Source organism: Xiphophorus maculatus, chromosome 6 (assembly GCF_002775205.1).
Source record: "Xiphophorus maculatus strain JP 163 A chromosome 6, X_maculatus-5.0-male, whole genome shotgun sequence".
Classification (NCBI taxonomy): Eukaryota; Metazoa; Chordata; class Actinopteri; order Cyprinodontiformes; family Poeciliidae; genus Xiphophorus; species Xiphophorus maculatus.
The window spans coordinates 27,690,242-27,709,383 of NC_036448.1; the positions used below are offsets into that span (position 1 = coordinate 27,690,242).

The 19,142-nt window shown below is 38.8% G+C and overlaps 3 protein-coding genes across 4 annotated transcripts in view; all 3 read right to left on the reverse strand.

Annotated features, from left to right (window-relative positions):
- Positions 1–41: 41 nt before the first annotated feature.
- Positions 42–4,224, reverse strand: LOC111608870 (gastrula zinc finger protein XlCGF26.1-like). The gene is made up of 2 exons (XM_023335341.1): positions 3,952–4,224; positions 42–2,428 (listed from the first exon to the last, which is right to left on the reverse strand). The coding sequence occupies exons 1-2, from the start codon at positions 4,148–4,150 to the stop codon at positions 1,104–1,106; spliced, it is 1,524 nt and encodes a 507-aa protein (XP_023191109.1). The 5' UTR covers positions 4,151–4,224; the 3' UTR covers positions 42–1,103.
- Positions 4,225–4,348: 124 nt separating this feature from the next.
- Positions 4,349–19,142, reverse strand: part of LOC111605770 (zinc finger and SCAN domain-containing protein 2-like) — a 32,865-nt gene continuing 18,071 nt past the window's right edge. Inside the window, exons 2-4 of one of the 2 annotated variants that reach the window (XM_023335364.1) lie at positions 8,058–8,131; positions 5,807–6,721; positions 4,349–5,360 (exon numbers count right to left, since the gene is read on the reverse strand). In XM_023335364.1, coding sequence (XP_023191132.1) covers positions 5,353–5,360; positions 5,807–6,721; positions 8,058–8,131 — 997 coding nt within the window. In that variant the 3' untranslated portion in view covers positions 4,349–5,352. Of the gene's footprint in view, positions 6,722–8,057; positions 8,132–19,142 lie in introns of both variants that reach the window. The other variant, XM_023335363.1, reaches the window with a different exon arrangement.
- LOC111608865 (zinc finger protein 134-like) lies at positions 10,002–18,290 on the reverse strand. Its single transcript, XM_023335328.1, has 3 exons — positions 18,052–18,290; positions 14,787–15,089; positions 10,002–12,641 (listed from the first exon to the last, which is right to left on the reverse strand). Exons 1-3 carry the CDS (start codon positions 18,209–18,211, stop codon positions 11,422–11,424), a joined length of 1,683 nt encoding a protein of 560 aa, XP_023191096.1. The 5' UTR covers positions 18,212–18,290; the 3' UTR covers positions 10,002–11,421.

Genomic DNA, 19,142 nt, shown 5'->3' on the forward strand with positions numbered 1-19,142 from the left:
CGGAAAACAGGTTAAAGAAACAACTTAGTATTAATTCATAAATCTTTATTACGAGACAAAAAGTAGTCCATCCAATTTAGAAATAAAAATAAATACACAAATCATCAAGTAAAAATAATCACAAGGCAGATAAACAATGACTAATAGTTAAAAATGTTAGAAATATCTAATTGCACCATATGTTGCAGTTGTGAAGTTGTTTAATACATCCCATCAGCACAAATTTTTACAGGGGTTCATTTTTATATAAATAGAAAAAATATTACTGCCTCTGTCTATAATATAATTTTTTGTTTTACTTGTTTTTAGCAGTAAAAATTAAAAGTTACCATTCCCAGATCAAAAAGCAAAGATCCATATTTACTGAACAGCCCTGTGGATCTGTATTAAATGGTTTGCTCCTGCTTAGTGAACTTGTAGGCAACAGTGTTCAGCAGCAGCCAAAGACTACAACGACTGACTGGAACAATGCAGTCAAGAAAATAACATCCAGGTTTTCAAAGAGAAAAAAAAGAAAAGGACAAATGGAAGGGTTTCTCTTTATCAGTAACTTTGTCTATAAGAAACATGGATAGACTGTAGTTTGAATCCAAGAGGCTCCCAGACCTCTTGCTCCTCCTCACCAGGCTTTATGCTACACTGTGTGGTAGGAGACAAGGAGCCCAGCAGGTAACTGAAGTAATGGTCACACGACGACAGGAGACGGCGCTTCTCCCTCTTATGGAGATTGCGGGGTGAGAAGAGAGTCGCTAGCTCTCATCCAGCTGAGCAAAAGACACAATTCATGCATGTGACATTTCTAGCTCATACACCTATAGACGCTATGCAAGAAAGTTGGAAACCTTTCATCTTTTGTTATCATCGCTATCTTGTGCCAGGTGTTCAGTTCAGCCAGAGTGGAAGAAAATTTACACTTTTAGCTCCCTGTGTATTTTGCCGCTACCAATAAAACGAGAGGGGAGGGAATAGCAGGAGGCACGGGAGTGAAACTTTTTCTCATCCAGTTTCTTTGTAGAAGGAGAGACGATGAAAACAAAGAAGTAATATTATAGCCATCATTTTATTATTAAGCTCATATTTATGTACTGCTGATTGATTTATTGTTAATCGTGAAAACCCTTCTCACCTGTATGACTTATTTTGTGGGCATTTAAATGACTAATTCGAATGAAACGTTTTCCACATGACAGGCATGAAAAAGGCTTCTCCCCAGTATGAATTTTCTTGTGGTCATTTAAAGTACTACTTCGAGCAAACCTTCTTCCACAAGACTGGCATGAAAAAGGCCTCTCCCCAGTATGAGTTTTCTTGTGACGATTTAAATCACTAATTTGAGAGAAACTCTTTCCACATGATTGGCATGAAAAAGGTCTCTCCCCCGTATGAGTTTTCTTGTGACGATTTAAATCACTACGTTGAGAGAAACTCTTTCCACATGATTGGCATGAAAAAGGTCTCTCCCCCGTATGAATTTTCTTGTGGTCATTTAAAGTACTTATTCGAGAGAAACATTTTCCACAAGACTGGCATGAAAAAGGCCTCTCACCTGTATGAATTTTCTTGTGACGAATTACATTTCTCATATTAGAGAAACTTTTTCCACATGTTTCACATGAAAAAGGCCTCTCACCTGTATGAATTTTCTTGTGACGAATTACATTTCTCATATTAGAGAAACTTTTTCCACATGTTTCACATGAAAAAGGCCTCTCACCTGTATGAATTTTCTTGTGATGATAAAAATGACTAATATGAGAAAAACCTTTTCCACATGATTGGCATGAAAAACGTCTCTCACCAGTGTGAGTTCTGTAATGGTTTAAAAAATGACTCTGTTGTGGGTAACATCTCCCACAAATGTCACATTTGAAAGATTTTTTTTTTGTACTGGTACCAGACTTACTCTCTGACACAGAGGAGCTGCTTCCTTCCTGATCTTTGCTCTCAACCAGTGGAGAGATATGAAGGGAAAGCTGCTCTGTTCTTCTCTCTTCTTCATTCATATCATCTTCCTGAAGAGTAGAAGTCTCAATCAAAGCAGCAAACTGCTTCTGGACAAGCTGCTCTCCCTCCTGACTGCTGCAGAGGTTCTTCTGGTCCTGTCCAGTTGGTAAATGTTCTGGTGGCTGCTGTTCATGTTGAAGCACTGAACAATCTAACTCCTCTTTTTTTACATTTGTTAGTGGATAATCCAATTCCTCATGTTTGAGCAGTGCAGGTTGTGGTTCGTTCTCTTCCTCTTTAATCCAGTTAGGTTCTGGTACATTCACTTCTTCTTTAATCCATTTTGGTTCTGGTTCCATCTGTACCTCTTCAGTCCACTGATGTTCTGCTTCTTTCTGATCCTGACTGGACCTACTTGCCAGGCTACAGACTTGTTGGATGGCAGAAGCTTCTTCCTCACTGGAGACACTTGGCTGTTGGAGGTCTGTGGGAACAAAGGATGACATCATTAATATAATTTAATTGATGACTATCTCATGGATCAGCCTGAACTTTCCTGGAGATTCTGGTCTGTAAGCAACATATAGTTCATATAAAATTAGTTTGTAGATTTTAACTAAAAAGCAGGTGACGTGTCCTCCACATTAATTTGCTGACATGGCAAAAATGTTTAAAAGATTTCAAATACATTCAGATTTTAATCTAGAAGAACAGTTTCATACATATTTTTTATTTCCAATTTAATGTTTAATTTTCAGGCATTCATACCATTGAAGATCTCAAAATACATTTAAAAAAATATGTTTTTAATCTCACTTGTAACCTTATGTCTAGCCTCACTTTTTAATGTTGACCAGACTGTGTAGGAATTTAATTTAGTGAAACATGACAGTCTGGTTCTCTGGGTTATAAATATGATGAGACAGAGACGCGTTTCTCTAAGCCACTATTCAAAAAAGAAAGAGTAGATATCATTTCCTTAACAAAGGCAGATGTGTTGATGTTCAAGAGGAAGTGGATGCAAGAAAAGATCAAAAGGACTGGCCTAACATTGAAACCTATTCATTATCGCTCTGACTGTACATTTAGTTTAGTAACTGATTGTGTGAGAGTTGAGGCTGGATGAGTTTATCTCAACACCACACACTGAGGAGGATGGTGGAGCAGGTCAACACATCTCCAGGTCTCTCTGTAAGAGAACTGCAGCCAAGAGGAACATCCGGGAGGCATCAGGTCTCCATAGCAACCATCAGACACTGCATTCATGAAAACTGGATGTTTGAGAGACATAAGGCAAAGAAATAATTTCCTGTAATCAGTTGGAATCATTTGATCTATTTAACTTGACTATGTCCCACACTACTAATGAGCAGCGACAGAGAGATATTTCATTAAACACATTTGAGAAATATAGATTTGGACAAAATCATTTGCATGTTTCTACTTTGACACAGTTTGCCCATTTCCCTGTAGAACTGGTCTGGGTCCCTGAACTGAAGCGATAACAGTAAATATTTTGTTTTACTAGAACTAACTGATATCTTAGTCCAGCTTTATTTTCTTAACTCTAAGAATGAAATAAAATGCAGATTTATCGTTTTTATCTGCTATATCAGGGCTGTGCAACTTGCAGCGCTGGACCTGCAAGTGCCTCTGTGGCTCAATTAATATAAGAAATAAACAAATATTATCCTATTGTGTTTCATCCCTTTGCTCCGCGTCTCCATCATAATACTCTCCACTGCTCTGACTTACAAAATCATGTATGAGTTTACAAATTAAGCATTTACACCTTGTATTCCGGATTTCCATCATTAATAACAATTGGGGTCATATATCAGTCATGGGGCTTGACTCATAAACACGTTTGTGCTAGCCTCTGTAGCTAGCAGCTAAAGCAGTTTCTGTTCAGCCCCGTTTAGCAGCAGCTGGAGCTGCAGCAACTATCGCCGCTGACGGATCTCTGCTGTCTTCAGTGAAAACATCAGCACCTTTATCCAGACCTACCAGAACTTTGTCTCTGCAGCTCCGAACCGACTCTGTGTAGCTTAATTTCTGGTTTCCAGTTGATCCCCATCATCCTGCGCTGAGCATCGAGCTCTTCCTCGTAGCAAATGATGGTTTTTTCAACCTCGGTGAAGATTTCTTGAGCAGCAGCAGTTAGTCTCTCTCTGATAAACTCTCTGAGATGCTGAGCTGAAGACATGGTTGCTGAAATATTAGCAGGAATGGGACAATGCAGCAGTTTTCTAGCTTAACCCATGCACAATTCTTCTTCGATGTTTTCGGAAATTAGCAAACAAGGAAATTGGTGCAATACCGCCCCCGACTGTAATGGAGTGTGGACAGCCGAAAAACAGGTAAAAGAAACAACTTAGTATTAATTCATAAATCTTTATTACGAGACAAAATGTAGTCCATCCAGTTTAGAAAAAAAATAAATACACAAATCATTAAGTAAAAATAATCACAAGGCAGATAAACAATGACTAATAGTTAAAAATGTTAGAAATATCTAATTTCACCATATGTTGCAATTGTGAAGTTGTTTAATACATCCCATCAGCACAAATTTTTACATGAAATTCTTCAGGAAAACATTAAAAGTTGGTATGCTACTCATGGCAAACAGATGACTTGCAGAAGTTCATCGTGGAAATCTGAGGAGGATTCTGAAAGCGTCCTGATTGGCTACTTGCAGTTTCTTCATCATAGCTTTACTGTAGTTACACCACAGATGAGCTATATTCAACGCGGTGCAATATGTTTCAAAAAGGGACATTTTAACCTTAACTGGACAGATGCTAATTTTCAGTGCCAATACATTAGCTTGCATACAGGAAGGAAACGTTATGATAATCCCAAAGGCTTTTGACCGACAGGGGTTTATTTTTATATAAATAGAAAAAATATTACTGCCTCTGTCTATAATATAATTTTTTGTTTTACTTGTTTTTAGCAGTAAAAATTAAAAGTTACCATTCCCAGATCAAAAAGCAAAGATCCATATTTACTGAACAGCCCTGTGGATCTGTATTAAATGGTTTGCTCCTGCTTAGTGAACTTGTAGGCAACAGTGTTCAGCAGCAGCCAAAGACTACAACGACTGACTGGAACAATGCAGTCAAGAAAATAACATCCAGGTTTTCAAAGAAGAGAAAAGAAGAAAAAGACAAATGAAAGGGTTTCTCTTTATCAGTAACTTTGTCTATAAGAAACGTGGATAGACTGTAGTTTGAATCCAAGAGGCTCCCAGACCTCTTGCTCCTCCTCACCAGGCTTTATGCTACACTGTGTGGTAGGAGACAAGGAGCCCAGCAGGTAACTGAAGTAATGGTCACACGATGACAGGAGACGGCGCTTCTCCCTCTTATGGAGATTGCGGGGTGAGACGACAGTCGCTAGCTCTCATCCAGCTGAGCAAAAGACACAATTCATGCATGTGACATTTCTAGCTCATACACTTATAGACGCTATGCAAGAAAGTTGGAAACCTTTCATCTTTTGTTATCATCGCTATCGTGTGCCAGGTGTTCAGTTCAGCCAGAGTGGAAGAAAATTTACACTTTTAGCTCCCTGTGTGTTTAGCCGCTACCAATAAAATGAGAGGGGAGGGAATAGCAGGAGGCACGGGAGTGAAACTTTTTCTCATCCAGTTTCTTTGTAGAAGGAGAGACGATAAAAACAAAGAAGTAATATTATAGCCATCATTTTATTATTAAGCATATATTTATTTACTGTTGATTAATTTATAGTTTGTCGTGGAAATCCTTTTCAAATGTATGACATCTCTTGTGACGATTTAAATGACAAATTTGAGTGAAACTCTTTCCACATGACTGGCATAAAAAAGGTTTCTCACCTGTATGACACTTGTTGTGACGTTCTAAGTGACCCAGTCTAGAGAAATTCTTTCCGCATGATGGGCATGAAAAAGGCCTCTCTCCTGTATGAGTTTTCTTGTGGCGATATAAATTACTAATTTGAGAAAAGGTTCTTCCGCATGATTGGCATGAAAAAGGTTTCTCACCTGTATGAATTCTCTTGTGGCGATTAAAATCTCTTGTTAGAGAGAAAATTTTTCCACATGTTTCACACGAAAAATGTCTCTGACTAGTGTGGGTTCTGTAATGGTTTTTCAAGTTACAATGATGTGTATAATATCGCCCACAAATGTCACATTTGAAAGATTTTTCCTTTGTGCCAGCACCAGACTTACTCTCCAACACAGGGCAGCTGCTTCCTTCCTGAATTTTGCTCTCAATCACCGGAGAGATATGAAGGAAAAGCTGCTCTATTTTTGTATTTTCTTCATTCATATCATCTTCCTGAAGAGTAGAAGTCTCAATCAAAGCAGCAAACTGCTTCTGGACAAGCTGCTCTCCCTCCTGACTGCTGCAGAGGTTCTTCTGGTCCTGTCCAGTTGGTAAATGTTCTGGTGGCTGCTGTTCATGTTGAAGCACTGAACAATCTAACTCCTCTTTTTTTACATTTGTTAGTGGATAATCCACTTCCTCATGTTTGAGCAGTGCAGGTTCTGGTTCCTCCTCTTCTTTAATCCATTTAGATTCTGGTTCCTCCTCTTCCTCTTTAATCCAGTTAGGTTCTGGTACATTCACTTCTTCTTTAATCCATTTTGGTTCTGGTTCCATCTGTACCTCTTCAGTCCACTGATGTTCTGCTTCTTTCTGATCCTGACTGGACCTACTTGCCAGGCTACAGACTTGTTGGATGGCAGAAGCTTCTTCCTCATTGGAGACACTTGGCTGTTGGAAGTCTGTGGGAACAAAGGATGACATCATTAATATAATTTAATTGATAACTATCTCATGGATCAGCCTGAACTTTCCTGGAGATTCTGGTCTGTAAGCATCATATAGTTCATATAAAATTAGTTTGCAGAGTTTAACTAAAAAGCAGGTGACGTGTCCTCCACATTAATTTGCTGACATGGCAAAAATGTTAAAAAGATTTCAAATACATTCAGATTTTAATCTAGAAGAACAGTTTCATACATATTTTTTATTTACAATTTAATGTTTAATTTTCAGGCATTCATACCATTGAAGATCTCAAAATACATTAACAAAATATGTTTTTAATCTCACTTGTAACCTTATGTCTAGCCTCACTTTTTAAAGTTGACCAGACTGTGTAGGAATTTAATTTAGTAAAACATGACAGTCTGGTTCTCTGGGTTATAAATATGATGAGACAGAGACGCGTTTCTCTAAGCCACTATTCAAAAAAGAAAGAGTAGACATCATTTCCTTAACAAAGGCAGATGTGTTGATGTTCAAGAGGAAGTGGATGCAAGAAAAGATCAAAAGGACTGGCCTAACATTGAAACCTATTCATTATCGCTCTGACTGTACATTTAGTTTAGTAACTGAATGTGTGAGAGTTGAGGCTGGATGAGTTTATCTCAACACCACACACTGAGGAGGATGGTGGAGCAGGTCAACACATCTCCAGGTCTCTCTGTAAGAGAACTGCAGCCAAGAGGAACATCCGGGAGGCATCAGGTCTCCATAGCAACCATCAGACACGGCATTCATGAAAACTGGATGTTTGAGAGACATAAGGCAAAGAAATAATTTCCTGTAATCAGTTGGAATCATTTGATCTATTTAACTTAACTATGTCCCACACTACTAATGAGCAGCGACAGAGAGATATTTCATTAAACACATTTGAGAAAGATAGATTTGGACAAAATCATTTGCATGTTTCTACTTTGACACAGTTTGCCCATTTCCTTTATGTCGTTATTTATTTCTTCCGTTTCTTCTGTGCCCCAATAAAAAAATAACAGCTCATTCCGCGTCTCCATCATAATACTCTCCACTGCTCTGACTTACAAAATCATGTATGAGTTTACAAATTAAGCATTTACACCTTGTATTCCAAATTTCCATCATTAATAACAATTGGGGTCATATATCAGTCATGGGGCTTGACTCATAAACACGTTTGTGCTAGCCTCTGTAGCTAGCAGCTAAAGCAGTTTCTGTTCAGCCCCGTTTAGCAGCAGCTGGAGCTGCAGCAACTATCGCCGCTGACGGATCTCTGCTGTCTTCAGTGAAAACATCAGCACCTTTATCCAGACCTACCAGAACTTTGTCTCTGCAGCTCCGAACCGACTCTGTGTAGCTTAATTTCTGGTTTCCAGTTGATCCCCATCATCCTGCGCTGAGCATCGAGCTCTTCCTCGTAGCAAATGATGGTTTTTTCAACCTCGGTGAAGATTTCTTGAGCAGCAGCAGTTAGTCTCTCTCTGATAAACTCTCTGAGATGCTGAGCTGAAGACATGGTTGCTGAAATATTAGCAGGAATGGGACAATGCAGCAGTTTTCTAGCTTAGCTTATGCTAGCTTCTTCTTCGATGTTTTCTTTGCGGTTGATGTAGAACGAAATTGGTGCAATACCGCCCCCTACTGAACCGGAGTGTGGACAGGCGATAAATAGGGAAGAAAAAACAACTTTGTATTAATTAATCTTTATTTCGAGACAAAAAGTAGTCCATGCCATTTAGAAAAAACATGAAATGCACCAATCATCAAGTAAAAAACCCCATCACAAAGCAGATAAGCAATTATTCCAATAGTTTAAAAAAGCTAGAAATATATCTAATATATGTTTATGTCAGGTGTCAGAGCTTTTATTAAGTTGTTTGTTACATCCAAGCAGCACATAAATCTACACATGAAATTCCTCAGCAAAACATGAAAAGTTGGTATGCTACTCATGACAAACATTTGATTTGAAGACGTTCATTGTGGAAATTTTAGGAGGATTCTGAAAGCGTCCTGTTTGGCTACTTGCAGTTTCTTCATCATAGTTTTACTGTAGTTACACCACAGATGAACTTAAGGCACAACGCAGTGCCTTAAGTTCCAAAAAGGAACATTTTAACCTTATCTGCACATTTGCTAATTTTCAGTGCCAACATTTCAGCTTGCATACAGGGGGGAAAGTTAGGACACGTCTAAGGGTCTTTGATCGATAAGGTTTTTTTTAGGTTTTTTTATAAATAGAAAAATAGTAGGGCCTCTGTCAATAATATTGCTTTTTGTTTTACTTGTTTTTAGCAGTAAGAATTAAGTTACCATTCTGAGATCAAAAGCAAACATCCATATTTACTGAACACCCCTGTGGATCTGCTTAGTGGACTTGAAGGTAACAATGTTCGGCAGCAGCCAAAGACTACAACAGGTTTACTCAAATCCAGTCCTCAAGAGCTACCACATGCAACTTTCAGATGCATCCCTGTTCCAACACACCAGGATCAAATGAATGGCTCATTACCAGACCTGTTCTGAGCTGATATGTTGGAGTAAAACAAACAGAGCAAATACTGAGACACAAGCTGTTTATGCAAGTGGATTTTAATTACTGTTGTTTACTGTTCAGTCCAACAGATGAATAATTCCTTTATGAAGCTTTTATCTCCTGGTGTTCCCTCAATGCTGCACGTCACAGAATGTGTGTTTAGGTGTCATAAATTATCACATGTTGAACAACTTTATCAGTTATTCTCTCTTTGTGCATCAGATTCAGCGGGTCACAAGCTCGCGTTGATTAAGTCCCTGCCCTTTGTACACACCGCCCGTAGCTACTACCGATTGGATGGTTCAGTGAGGTCCTCGGATCGGCCCCGCCGGGGGTCGGCCACGGCCCCTGGCGGAGCGCCGAGAAGACGATCAAACTTGACTATCTAGAGCAGGGGTGTCAAACTCCAGTCCTCAAGGGCCAGTGTCCTGCAGTTTTTAGATGTGCCACAGGTACAAAACACTGGAATGAAATGACTTAATTGCCTCCTCCTTGTGTAGATCAGTTCTCCAGAGCCTTGCTAATGACCTAATTATTCCATTCAGGTGTGGTGCAGCAGAGGCACATCTAAAAGTTGCAGGACAGCGGCCCTCGAGGACTGGAGTTTGACACCCCTGATCTAGAGTCAAGTTTGACTCTAGATAGTCAACTCTAGCTAGTAGTGTTTAGTAATCAGTCCTTTAATTACTAGACATCACATAAAAAATGCATCCAAGAAGTCAGACTCGAATTTGGAATGTTGGAAGCAACATAACGGCTTTATTTTGGAGTTGAGCCTCCAAAAAGTCAACAACACATGAAATTGGCTCACGTCCACAGTGAAACGACTGTTATTTAATGTGTCAGAACTCAACAAAATGTGTTCAAGAATGCTAAAAAAAAAACTGGTTTTACTTTTTCAACTTAAAGAATCATTTGGTATTTTATTACAGTCTTTGCTGCTAAGAACAGCACAGAGTGAAAAACAGCAAATGAAGGCTAGGCGTAAATTCACTCATTAAGCTTCACCCAAACAGCGCTCATTCAACTATGCTGCATGGGAAAGCAGTGTTAACTTCTCAATCAAAAATTACTGATTTGCTACAAAGGGGAAGATGTGATGACAGAAAAGCAAATGGCATTACGCAGAAAAATTGCAACATAATCCAAAAACTAGTGCACTTCATGGAGACCAGTTTTACCAGTCCTTTGGGAACAACTATAACCACCTGCTAAGAAGCATACTACAACAGTCTACTATGGGACTTTCAGGCAGACCCTAGTAGCTTGGATTTTTCTGATGCCATTTTACCGGTTGGCTGTCATAGGTCTTCTCTCTCAGTGGACGTCTCCACAGAGATCAATCTGTTTCTACCACAATCAGTGCAGCCTTAACAAGGACTAAACATCATACCAACAAAGACTCTAACCTCACTACGCTAGTCAAAATGCTAATTACAAAAATTCCAACTAGTCCAGAGGCCCCGGTCTGGAACGGGACCAAAGCACTACCTACAGTTACTTAATTTGGTCTTAAGTAACCAAATTTCAAATGTAAAAACTGAGATGTATTTTATCTAGGTGATGTAGAACACTTGAGACTTTGAAACACATAAAACTGCCTATTTTGATAGTTAAACACCAAATATACCTTAAGTGTAAACAAGTCTTGGCATGACTGCAGTAGCCAAAATCCAAGGTCTATATCATCTCGGCTATTGGGGAAAGGAAAGGAAAATTACTGACACTTATGGATCGGCTGCTTTGCAAACATCAGATATATAGAGTTTGCAAACATCAGATATATATCAAGTAGCATCTCACTTAGGCATTTCAGTTTCCCGTCTAATATTGTCTTTTGAATATTTTATTAATATGCGCAACAGAAAGAAAACATTAATAGACGTCTCCCAACTAATCAGGGGTCGACGGTGGTATGAAAAAGACATTTGTCCATTAGGTCCAAACTGCTGATGTTCACAGACTCAGAGAGGTTTCCTAAGACCTGGTCCGAAAGGTGTGATAAACCAAATATCCCAAACCTCACTCCTAACCATGTTTAAACAGAATTTCTGCCTTTTCCTTTTCTGATATATTTTCTGATATAAGAAAAGCTTTAATATGTATAATAATATGTATAATAAAAAATCTGTGTGAGATAAATGACTATTTCTCACTTATGTGTTTTTGTTTCTTGTGGTAATCCAATTTACTAGCATACATGAAACGCTTTCCGCAAATTTCACATGGAAAATCCCTCTTACTTGTGTGTATTTTCATGTGTGTGTTTAAATGATGAATCCGAGAGAAGCTTTTTCCGCATGTTAGACATGGAAAAGGCTTCTCACCTGTGTGGATGCTCTGGTGTTTATGTAAATGATCAATTCGAGAGAAGCTTTTTCCACATTTTTGACATGAAAAAGGCTTCTCACCTGTGTGGATTCTTTTGTGAACATTCAAATTTGCACCAATTGTAAAACATTTTCCACATGTTTCACATGAAAAAGGCTTCTCACCTGTATGAAGTTTCTTGTGCAGCTTAAAATAAAAACCGTGAGAGAAAGTTTTCCCACACGTATCGCATGTAAAACTCTTCTCACCTGTATGAATTCTCTTATGAACGTTTAAACATTCCATTCGAGCAAAGGTTTTTCCACATTTTTGACAAGAAAAAGGCCTTTCACCTGTGTGGCTTCTCTTGTGCTCATTTAATCTATACATTTGGCTGAAACTTTTACCACATGTTTGACAAGAAAAAGGCTTCTCACCATTATGGGCTCTGTAATGCCTTTCCAAGTTGCACTGACTTATAAGACTTCTCCCACAAAGATCACATGTGAAAGACCTTTGCTTTTTGTTAGTAAGAGACTGACTCTTTGACACAGAGGAGCTGCTTCCTTCCTGATCATTGCTTTCAACTCCAGGAGAAATTTGAAAGGAAAGCTGCTCAGTTGTTTTTTCTTGTTCACTGAAATCGCCTTCCTGAAGAGCAGATGTTTCCATCACAGAAACATCCTGTTTCTGGACAAGCAGCTTTCCCTCCTGACTGCTGCAGAGGTTCGCAGAGGTGCTTCCGGCCCTGTCTACTTCGTAAATATTCTCTTCACGTTTAAGCACTGAAATATCTACTTCCTCGTTTGTTCCATGTATTGACAGAGATTCTGGTTCCTTCTCTTCCTTAATCTGTTTAGTTTCTGGATCTTTCCATTCTTGAACCAGTTCTGGGCCCTTCTTTTCTTCTTTAATCCATGGATGTTCTGGTTCCCTTTTTTCAGTCACTGGAGCTTCTGCTTCCTCCTGGTCATGACTGGACCTCTGCCACTGGTGACAGACATGGTGGACGGTTGAAGCTTTCTCCTCAAAGGAAACTTGTGGCTTTTGGAAGTCTGTGGGGAAAAATGAAGACAGCATTAATATAATTAAATTGATTACTGTCTCATTCATCAGCCTGCTTGTTCATTGAGATCTCTTGCTGTAGGTGTGAGATGGTTAGTTCAAAATTACTTTGTAGTGTTTAATTGAAAAATAGGAGAAGCTTGCAGGTTAACGTGTCATCCACACTAAATGGCAGCTCTGGTAAAGATCTTTAAAAGATTTAAATAAATCCTGATTTTATTCCAGCACCAAAATTTCATACCTAAAAAAATATTGAACAACTAAACCTGTAATTTGAGAGTATTTATTCAGTGGGAAACTCACACCACATTTAGAAACCTTTAACAAAATTGCCACTGCCAAAACTGTTGTCACCACAAACAATTCGACTATACACTTACTCTGATTTATACAGTTTAATCAAAATATTGTTTGAATCACAGAGAATAACTGTACATCGCAGTCAGGGACCACAAGGACAAAATAGCTGAGATCTGACAAATACCCCTTTTTAATTAAAAAGAATTAAGAGTATGGAAATATTTTAATACAATCAATAAGGTGGTACTTAGCATTTTTGTTGCATGTAAACCTTGAGCAAAAATGAACAGGAAATTGTAAAATCACAGAAAGGAGATATTCAGGCGCCTGAGTCGCCATAAAGTCAGGGCATTGAGAGAACTGGGGTTGCCTGACTGTTGAAGGCAGAATGTAGATAATTTGAGGACGTGTGTGTGTGTGTGCGCGCGTGTGTGTGTGTGTGTGTGTATTTACTGGGCCCCTCTGACCTGAGAGTCAGGAAGGAATTCAGCACTTGGCAAGAAGAAAGATTATTTAGTTGTGTTTAAGCAGTCATGTTGGCTGATAGGAAACAGATGTTATTCCAAGAGAAATCTCACAGGAGTCCAACAAGAGATCTGTGTCAGCCAAACAAAGGACTGGATTGGTCGAGAATTATAAACACACACAAGCTCAGAGACAAGCATGCTCCACTCAGTATGGAAAGCTGAAGGCTCTCTGAGATTTGTGTGAAATGTAACTTGTATTTTGAGAGTAGGTACGTCATTGGCCAGTAAAGCAGACAGAAAAGGTTTTGTATGAAAATCTTTTTTTTTTGCCATATTTTTCACTTATAGAAGCATCTAGTTTTATTTTGAGTAAATTAAACAGAGATCTACAAATACAGATTACCACTGAAAACATTTTTAGCTTTAATAAGATGTATGAAAGTCTTAATTAGAAGTGGCACAGTAGGGCTGGGCAATATGGCTTAGGTTTCATTTGTGGGATAGTAATTATGTTATTAATTAATAATCATAGCTATGCAGTTTCAGTCAGTGTAATGTTTCAGATCATTCTGATCTGGAAAGAATGTGTTTCTGTAACATAACAAACCACCCTGGCCTGAAAAGTCAGGAAGCAATTCAGATTTGGAGAGATGTGGAAATAACAATCACAAAAGTGCTGCAATCAATTTTGAAATCTCCCAGCTGTGGACTATTCCTGGAAATGTTCACTGGACTCCAGCAAGAGATTTGGATCAGCTAAAGAATGGAGTGAAGAACTACACACACAAACACACACAAGGCAGACAGGCTCTGGCATAAATACGCCCTACTCTATGTGACAGTCGGCGGTTCTGAAAGATTTGACCCTAAGATTGACCCTAAGAACTCTTTCTGCTTCATCTGGCCCAGATAAAACAGATAGAAACTGTGTGAAGATTAATCTTAGTTATTTGCCATTTTCACTCCCCTACATCTACCCAACATATTCACTGAATCACTGTCACTGTGGCTCTGGTACCTTCACTTTGAATTAAGTCTACTTTGACCCAAATGTTAACATTTGCACTTGATCTTTAGAATGATGCAAAAAATTTATTCTGTTTTCATTTGAGATTTAAGATCATTTCTAGAATCTGCTCCCAGTCTGCTGCATAGAAATGTATTTCTAAATCTCAAATGAGTAAAACCTAGCAACAGGTACTGTTGTGGTCGATCAGGACCAAAACCTGCAAATTCAAGCTATTTATTGGTTTTGACTATATGCCTGAAATCAGCCGCTGGCTGCAGAACCACCAGAATCATCTACATTCTGCTAGTGTTCAAACCTGCAGAGAACCAAAGTTTCACTGGTAGCTCAGAGCTTCATACCCATTCTGTTGCGATTAGTGTGGGAATTCCAGGAGATATCCAGCAGTCTGGGTTCTTCCTGGTACCAGACCACAGTAGCTCCAAGTTCTGGTTCCTCTGTATCGTCTTTAATCTGAAGATGAGCAGGTTCCTCCATAACGTCTTGTATCTTTGGAGGTTCTGGCTCCTCTTTTATCTCTAGAGGTTCTGGTTCCTGTTTAATCTGTAAAGGTTCTGACTCCTGAATGGAGCTCCTCTGCTGGTTCCAGATCTGTGGCTCAGGCAGAACTTCCTCTTTGATGCTGACATGTTGCTTTCGCTGATCTGTATTTAGAAAAAAAGGTCCAGACAGTTAAGAATGTTTGGTGAAATATTCATGGAGGAACAGAGCTTGAGGTTTCTCTAGATTTGAGCAAAATACACTTAACAATATCTGGACCTATGGAGTCTCCTGGACTGAACAGCTGCCCTTTTTACTGGTTACCATGGCAACATCTATAGAGGTTAACATTAAAAGGTTAAAAGGTCAGGATGAAACATTGATATCAGCAAGATGTTCAAACTGAGATGCATCAGGATGTGATGGTGATATTAATTTGAAGCTCAAACGTAACTATTTGCTCTGACTTAAAGCTCAGTTTTGAATTATATTTTTAGAATCAGAACTGTAAGCAAAATAAAATAAAGGTTTGAGATTCACAACAAATTCCCACCACGAGTGCATTTGATGCGTTTCCACAAATAGAATAAATATTTAGGTTATAATATTAAATAATTCAGTTATGTAGTTCCAAAAACAATCATTTTTACTACAAATGTAGAGAACAAATAAATTAAAAGGAGTGACAAGATAGTAATAACTACCGTACTCAGACTTATTGTCAGAAAAATATGAAACAATACTCAAGTCGCTTCAGAATAGCAGACATTTATGAATGAATAACAAAACTATCTCAATTAGCATTACATTGATGCAATAACATAACCTGCAGTAAAATAGCAAATATATCAGTGTACTGTAGAACCAAAAACAAAGAAAATCAAGCTCACACCGCAGATTTTATTCTCTTCTCAGTTTTGTAAACATCTGTAAACTATGGAGGAATTTAAAAGTGGCTAACAAGAAACATCTGAATAGGAAATGACACACAGGACTCTGATTCTTCATTTACTCATAAACCAAACGAGAGAGATTTTTAATACACATCTGCGGAACCAGAACATCACATTAACATCGTTACAGAAATCCAAAATCTCTCTCCTTCTATATGTGACATCAGTTTTTTATAGAGTCTCAGTTCTACTGGTGTGTAGTGGGAAGCTTTGACCAGTTACTGGACTTAATTTGCGTAACAATTCTGGCTCCGTTTTACACCGGATGTATAATTTAGAAGTTCCAAGAATTAGGAGTCGACTTCCTGGAATTAAATCTGCTCCATCAGAAGAACTATTAGTCAAACTGTTTGTTCCTTATCTGTCCAAACAGAGATTCTTTCCCAAGTCTTGGGTTCTGGCCCAGTTCCTTCGCAGACGAGCAGGGGAAATGATGGATACCAGAACTTTCTTCTTGTACATCAGCTTAAAACTAACATCTTTCCTCTCTTCTTATTCCACACCTCTCCAAATCTGAATTCCTTCCTGACTTTTAGGTCAGATTGACCCAGTCCATTTGACACAGTCCATTTCTTTTAGGTTAAAACGTATCTTAGTGCGAACCAGCCAAACAACATAATTTTTTATTTTATGTACCCCTCCAGGGGGTCTTTTGTGGGCTCTAGTGTCCCTTATATGACAGCAGGCTGACAGGAAACGGGGAAACAGAGGGGGGAAGACATGCGGCAAATATCGTCGGGTCCGGGAGTCGAACCCGCAGGACTCAAGGCCTCCAAATACGGGTCGCACTACCCACTACGCCACGCTCCAAACAACATAATTTGTAACTATTAATATAATTATATTCCTCTACAAAATCATGGTGACCTCACATCCTAGATGTTATGCTGTGCCTATTGTCTTTTATTGGATTTTTATTCTTAACCTTAAAGTTATTGTTGACTTTTTGTTCCTCCATAAATTACTGAAACTGTTTTTACTGTCCAACACAAGTCCAGAGTCGCTAAATGCAGCAGAATAGGCCTTTAGCCTCGCTCAACTAGATACAAACTTTAGCATCTGCTAAAGTCAACAGCTGGACGGTGTTATGCCGAGAAACGCGTTTCCTGTCGCGGGAGCGCGCATCGCTCTAAACTCTCGCATATTGATGAGAAAACGGACTGAAATATGACCGAAGACGAAACTTTTAAAGATATTCGTAACATTATCACGTTTCTTAACCATGTAAGCCATAAAACGGTGGGTTTTATTTCGCAGATTAATTTAAATAAATGCGGTTTTTACACCTTTATTGAAACATGAGTCGAACGTTTTTCAGTCAGTGTCTGATGAAAATGTTTTCCGCAGTTGGTTTGAAATTCCCCGATTTTTCTTTTAACACCATAATGGCTTAAAGCATTACAAAGCAGAAGCCCATTATGTAGAATATTTTATATCATCCTCAATAATGCATGGGGATGCATTTTAATTTTTGAGCCTGCCAATATTTGTCTATTGTCCTGTTGGTATGAAACTTATAGCAGAAGCTCAGAGAACAAGTGTCATTATGTAGAAAAGGTGAAATTCTTCTTAGCTCTTCATTTCTTTACGTTTAGCAGGGGGATGCATTTTTTGGCATAGCAAATTATTAGCTTGCCAATATATGCAGGCCCTAAATATTTTCCCCAAATATAATTCTGTTGATATAAAACCTATACCAGCAGTTAAGGGAAAAAATGTGATTATGTAGAAAAAGTTATTTCACTCTTAACTCTTTATTTCTCCATGTTAGCAGGGGATGCATTTTACAGCAAAGCCTATTATTAGCCTGCTGATATCTGCATGCCCTCTCTATTTTCCTCAAATATTATCCTATTGATATTTGAAGAAACGTGATAATGTTACGAGTATCTTTAAAAGTTTCGTCTTCGGTCATATTTCAGTCCGTTTTCTCATCAATATGCGAGTTTAGAGCGATGCGCGCTCCCGCGACAGGAGACGCGTTTCTCCCAAATGGGCTCAGGAGGGCTGGGTGCTGGTTCCCCTCTCCAGCTGACGTGGGGTACACCCTGGACAGGTCGCCAGTCTGTCGCAGAACAGCCGCCATAATAACACCAAAATCTCAACCAAGAACTTGATTTTAAATCTCTTTGATTTTCGGAGCCTGAACTAGCCTGGGTCCGTAGCTTCTTACCGATTCGGTTGAGTTTTATCTGAGGTTTCCAGCAGATTTCCAGCAGTTTGATGTCGTCTTCGTAGCGGATGATGGTTTTTTCAACCTCGGTGAAGATTTCTTCAGCAGCAGCAGTTAGTCTCTCTCTGATAAAATCCCTCAGATACTGAACTGTAGACATGGTTGCTGAAACTACTGAAATATTCAGCTGAGATACAACAACACAACCGCCTTCCAGACGCGTCCTTCTTGCTTAACACAAAATCAAAAAGGAGTCGGGGTTTATGGAGCCTACCAAGCTCCGCCCACAACCGACCTACAAAATCCCACGTGACTCACAATCTCACAAACAAAGCCTCGCGGCGCGTTGTTTCTACGTAAACATGATTTGATTATTATGGAAGAGGATTAGGGCCACTGAAAAAAAAATAAAATAAATTATGGCCCAGAAATCAAAAATCTCAGAATTCTCATGTAAATGCGGAAGAGGATTAGTGCGTCATTTCTACCGGATTTTCACAATATATCAGCTACTACAATGGGTAGAGGAACTAAGAAGTTCATGTCATCTTTTTTGGATGAGATCAAGGTGTTTGAGCCTCCAACATTGTTCACGTCACAGCAAAATGCTTTCGCTCGATGAGGAAAACGGCAGATCCACACACCCATCAGGGGAACCCAAACTTCTTGAGACCAAGATCTACTTTTTCTCTCCCCAGCCGGTTGAGATCTACCTCATGACACGAAGACATAGAAATTGTAAATTAAACTCTATTTACTTATTTTATATGCAAATATACATCAGTTATAGAGAACCTAATACAGTTTCTTCCTCAGTCAGACTGTCACTGGGAGGAGGTTACTGGTTTCTCAGTCACAAGCTGGTTGCAAACCTGAGGCCAGCAGGTGTCAGTCAGTTATAGTAGATCTGAACTTTGACCTCAATATGAGAAGCTACAGCCTGATAGGAGGAGCCAAAGAGCTCTGTAAAGGTAAAGGCAAATCTTCTGAAGTTGGGATATAATTAATTTAATTTCACATAATTACCGCGGTAGAAGCCATTTGTTTGTTAAAATTTTATAAAATATATTTGTTCTATTTGATGTTTGTTG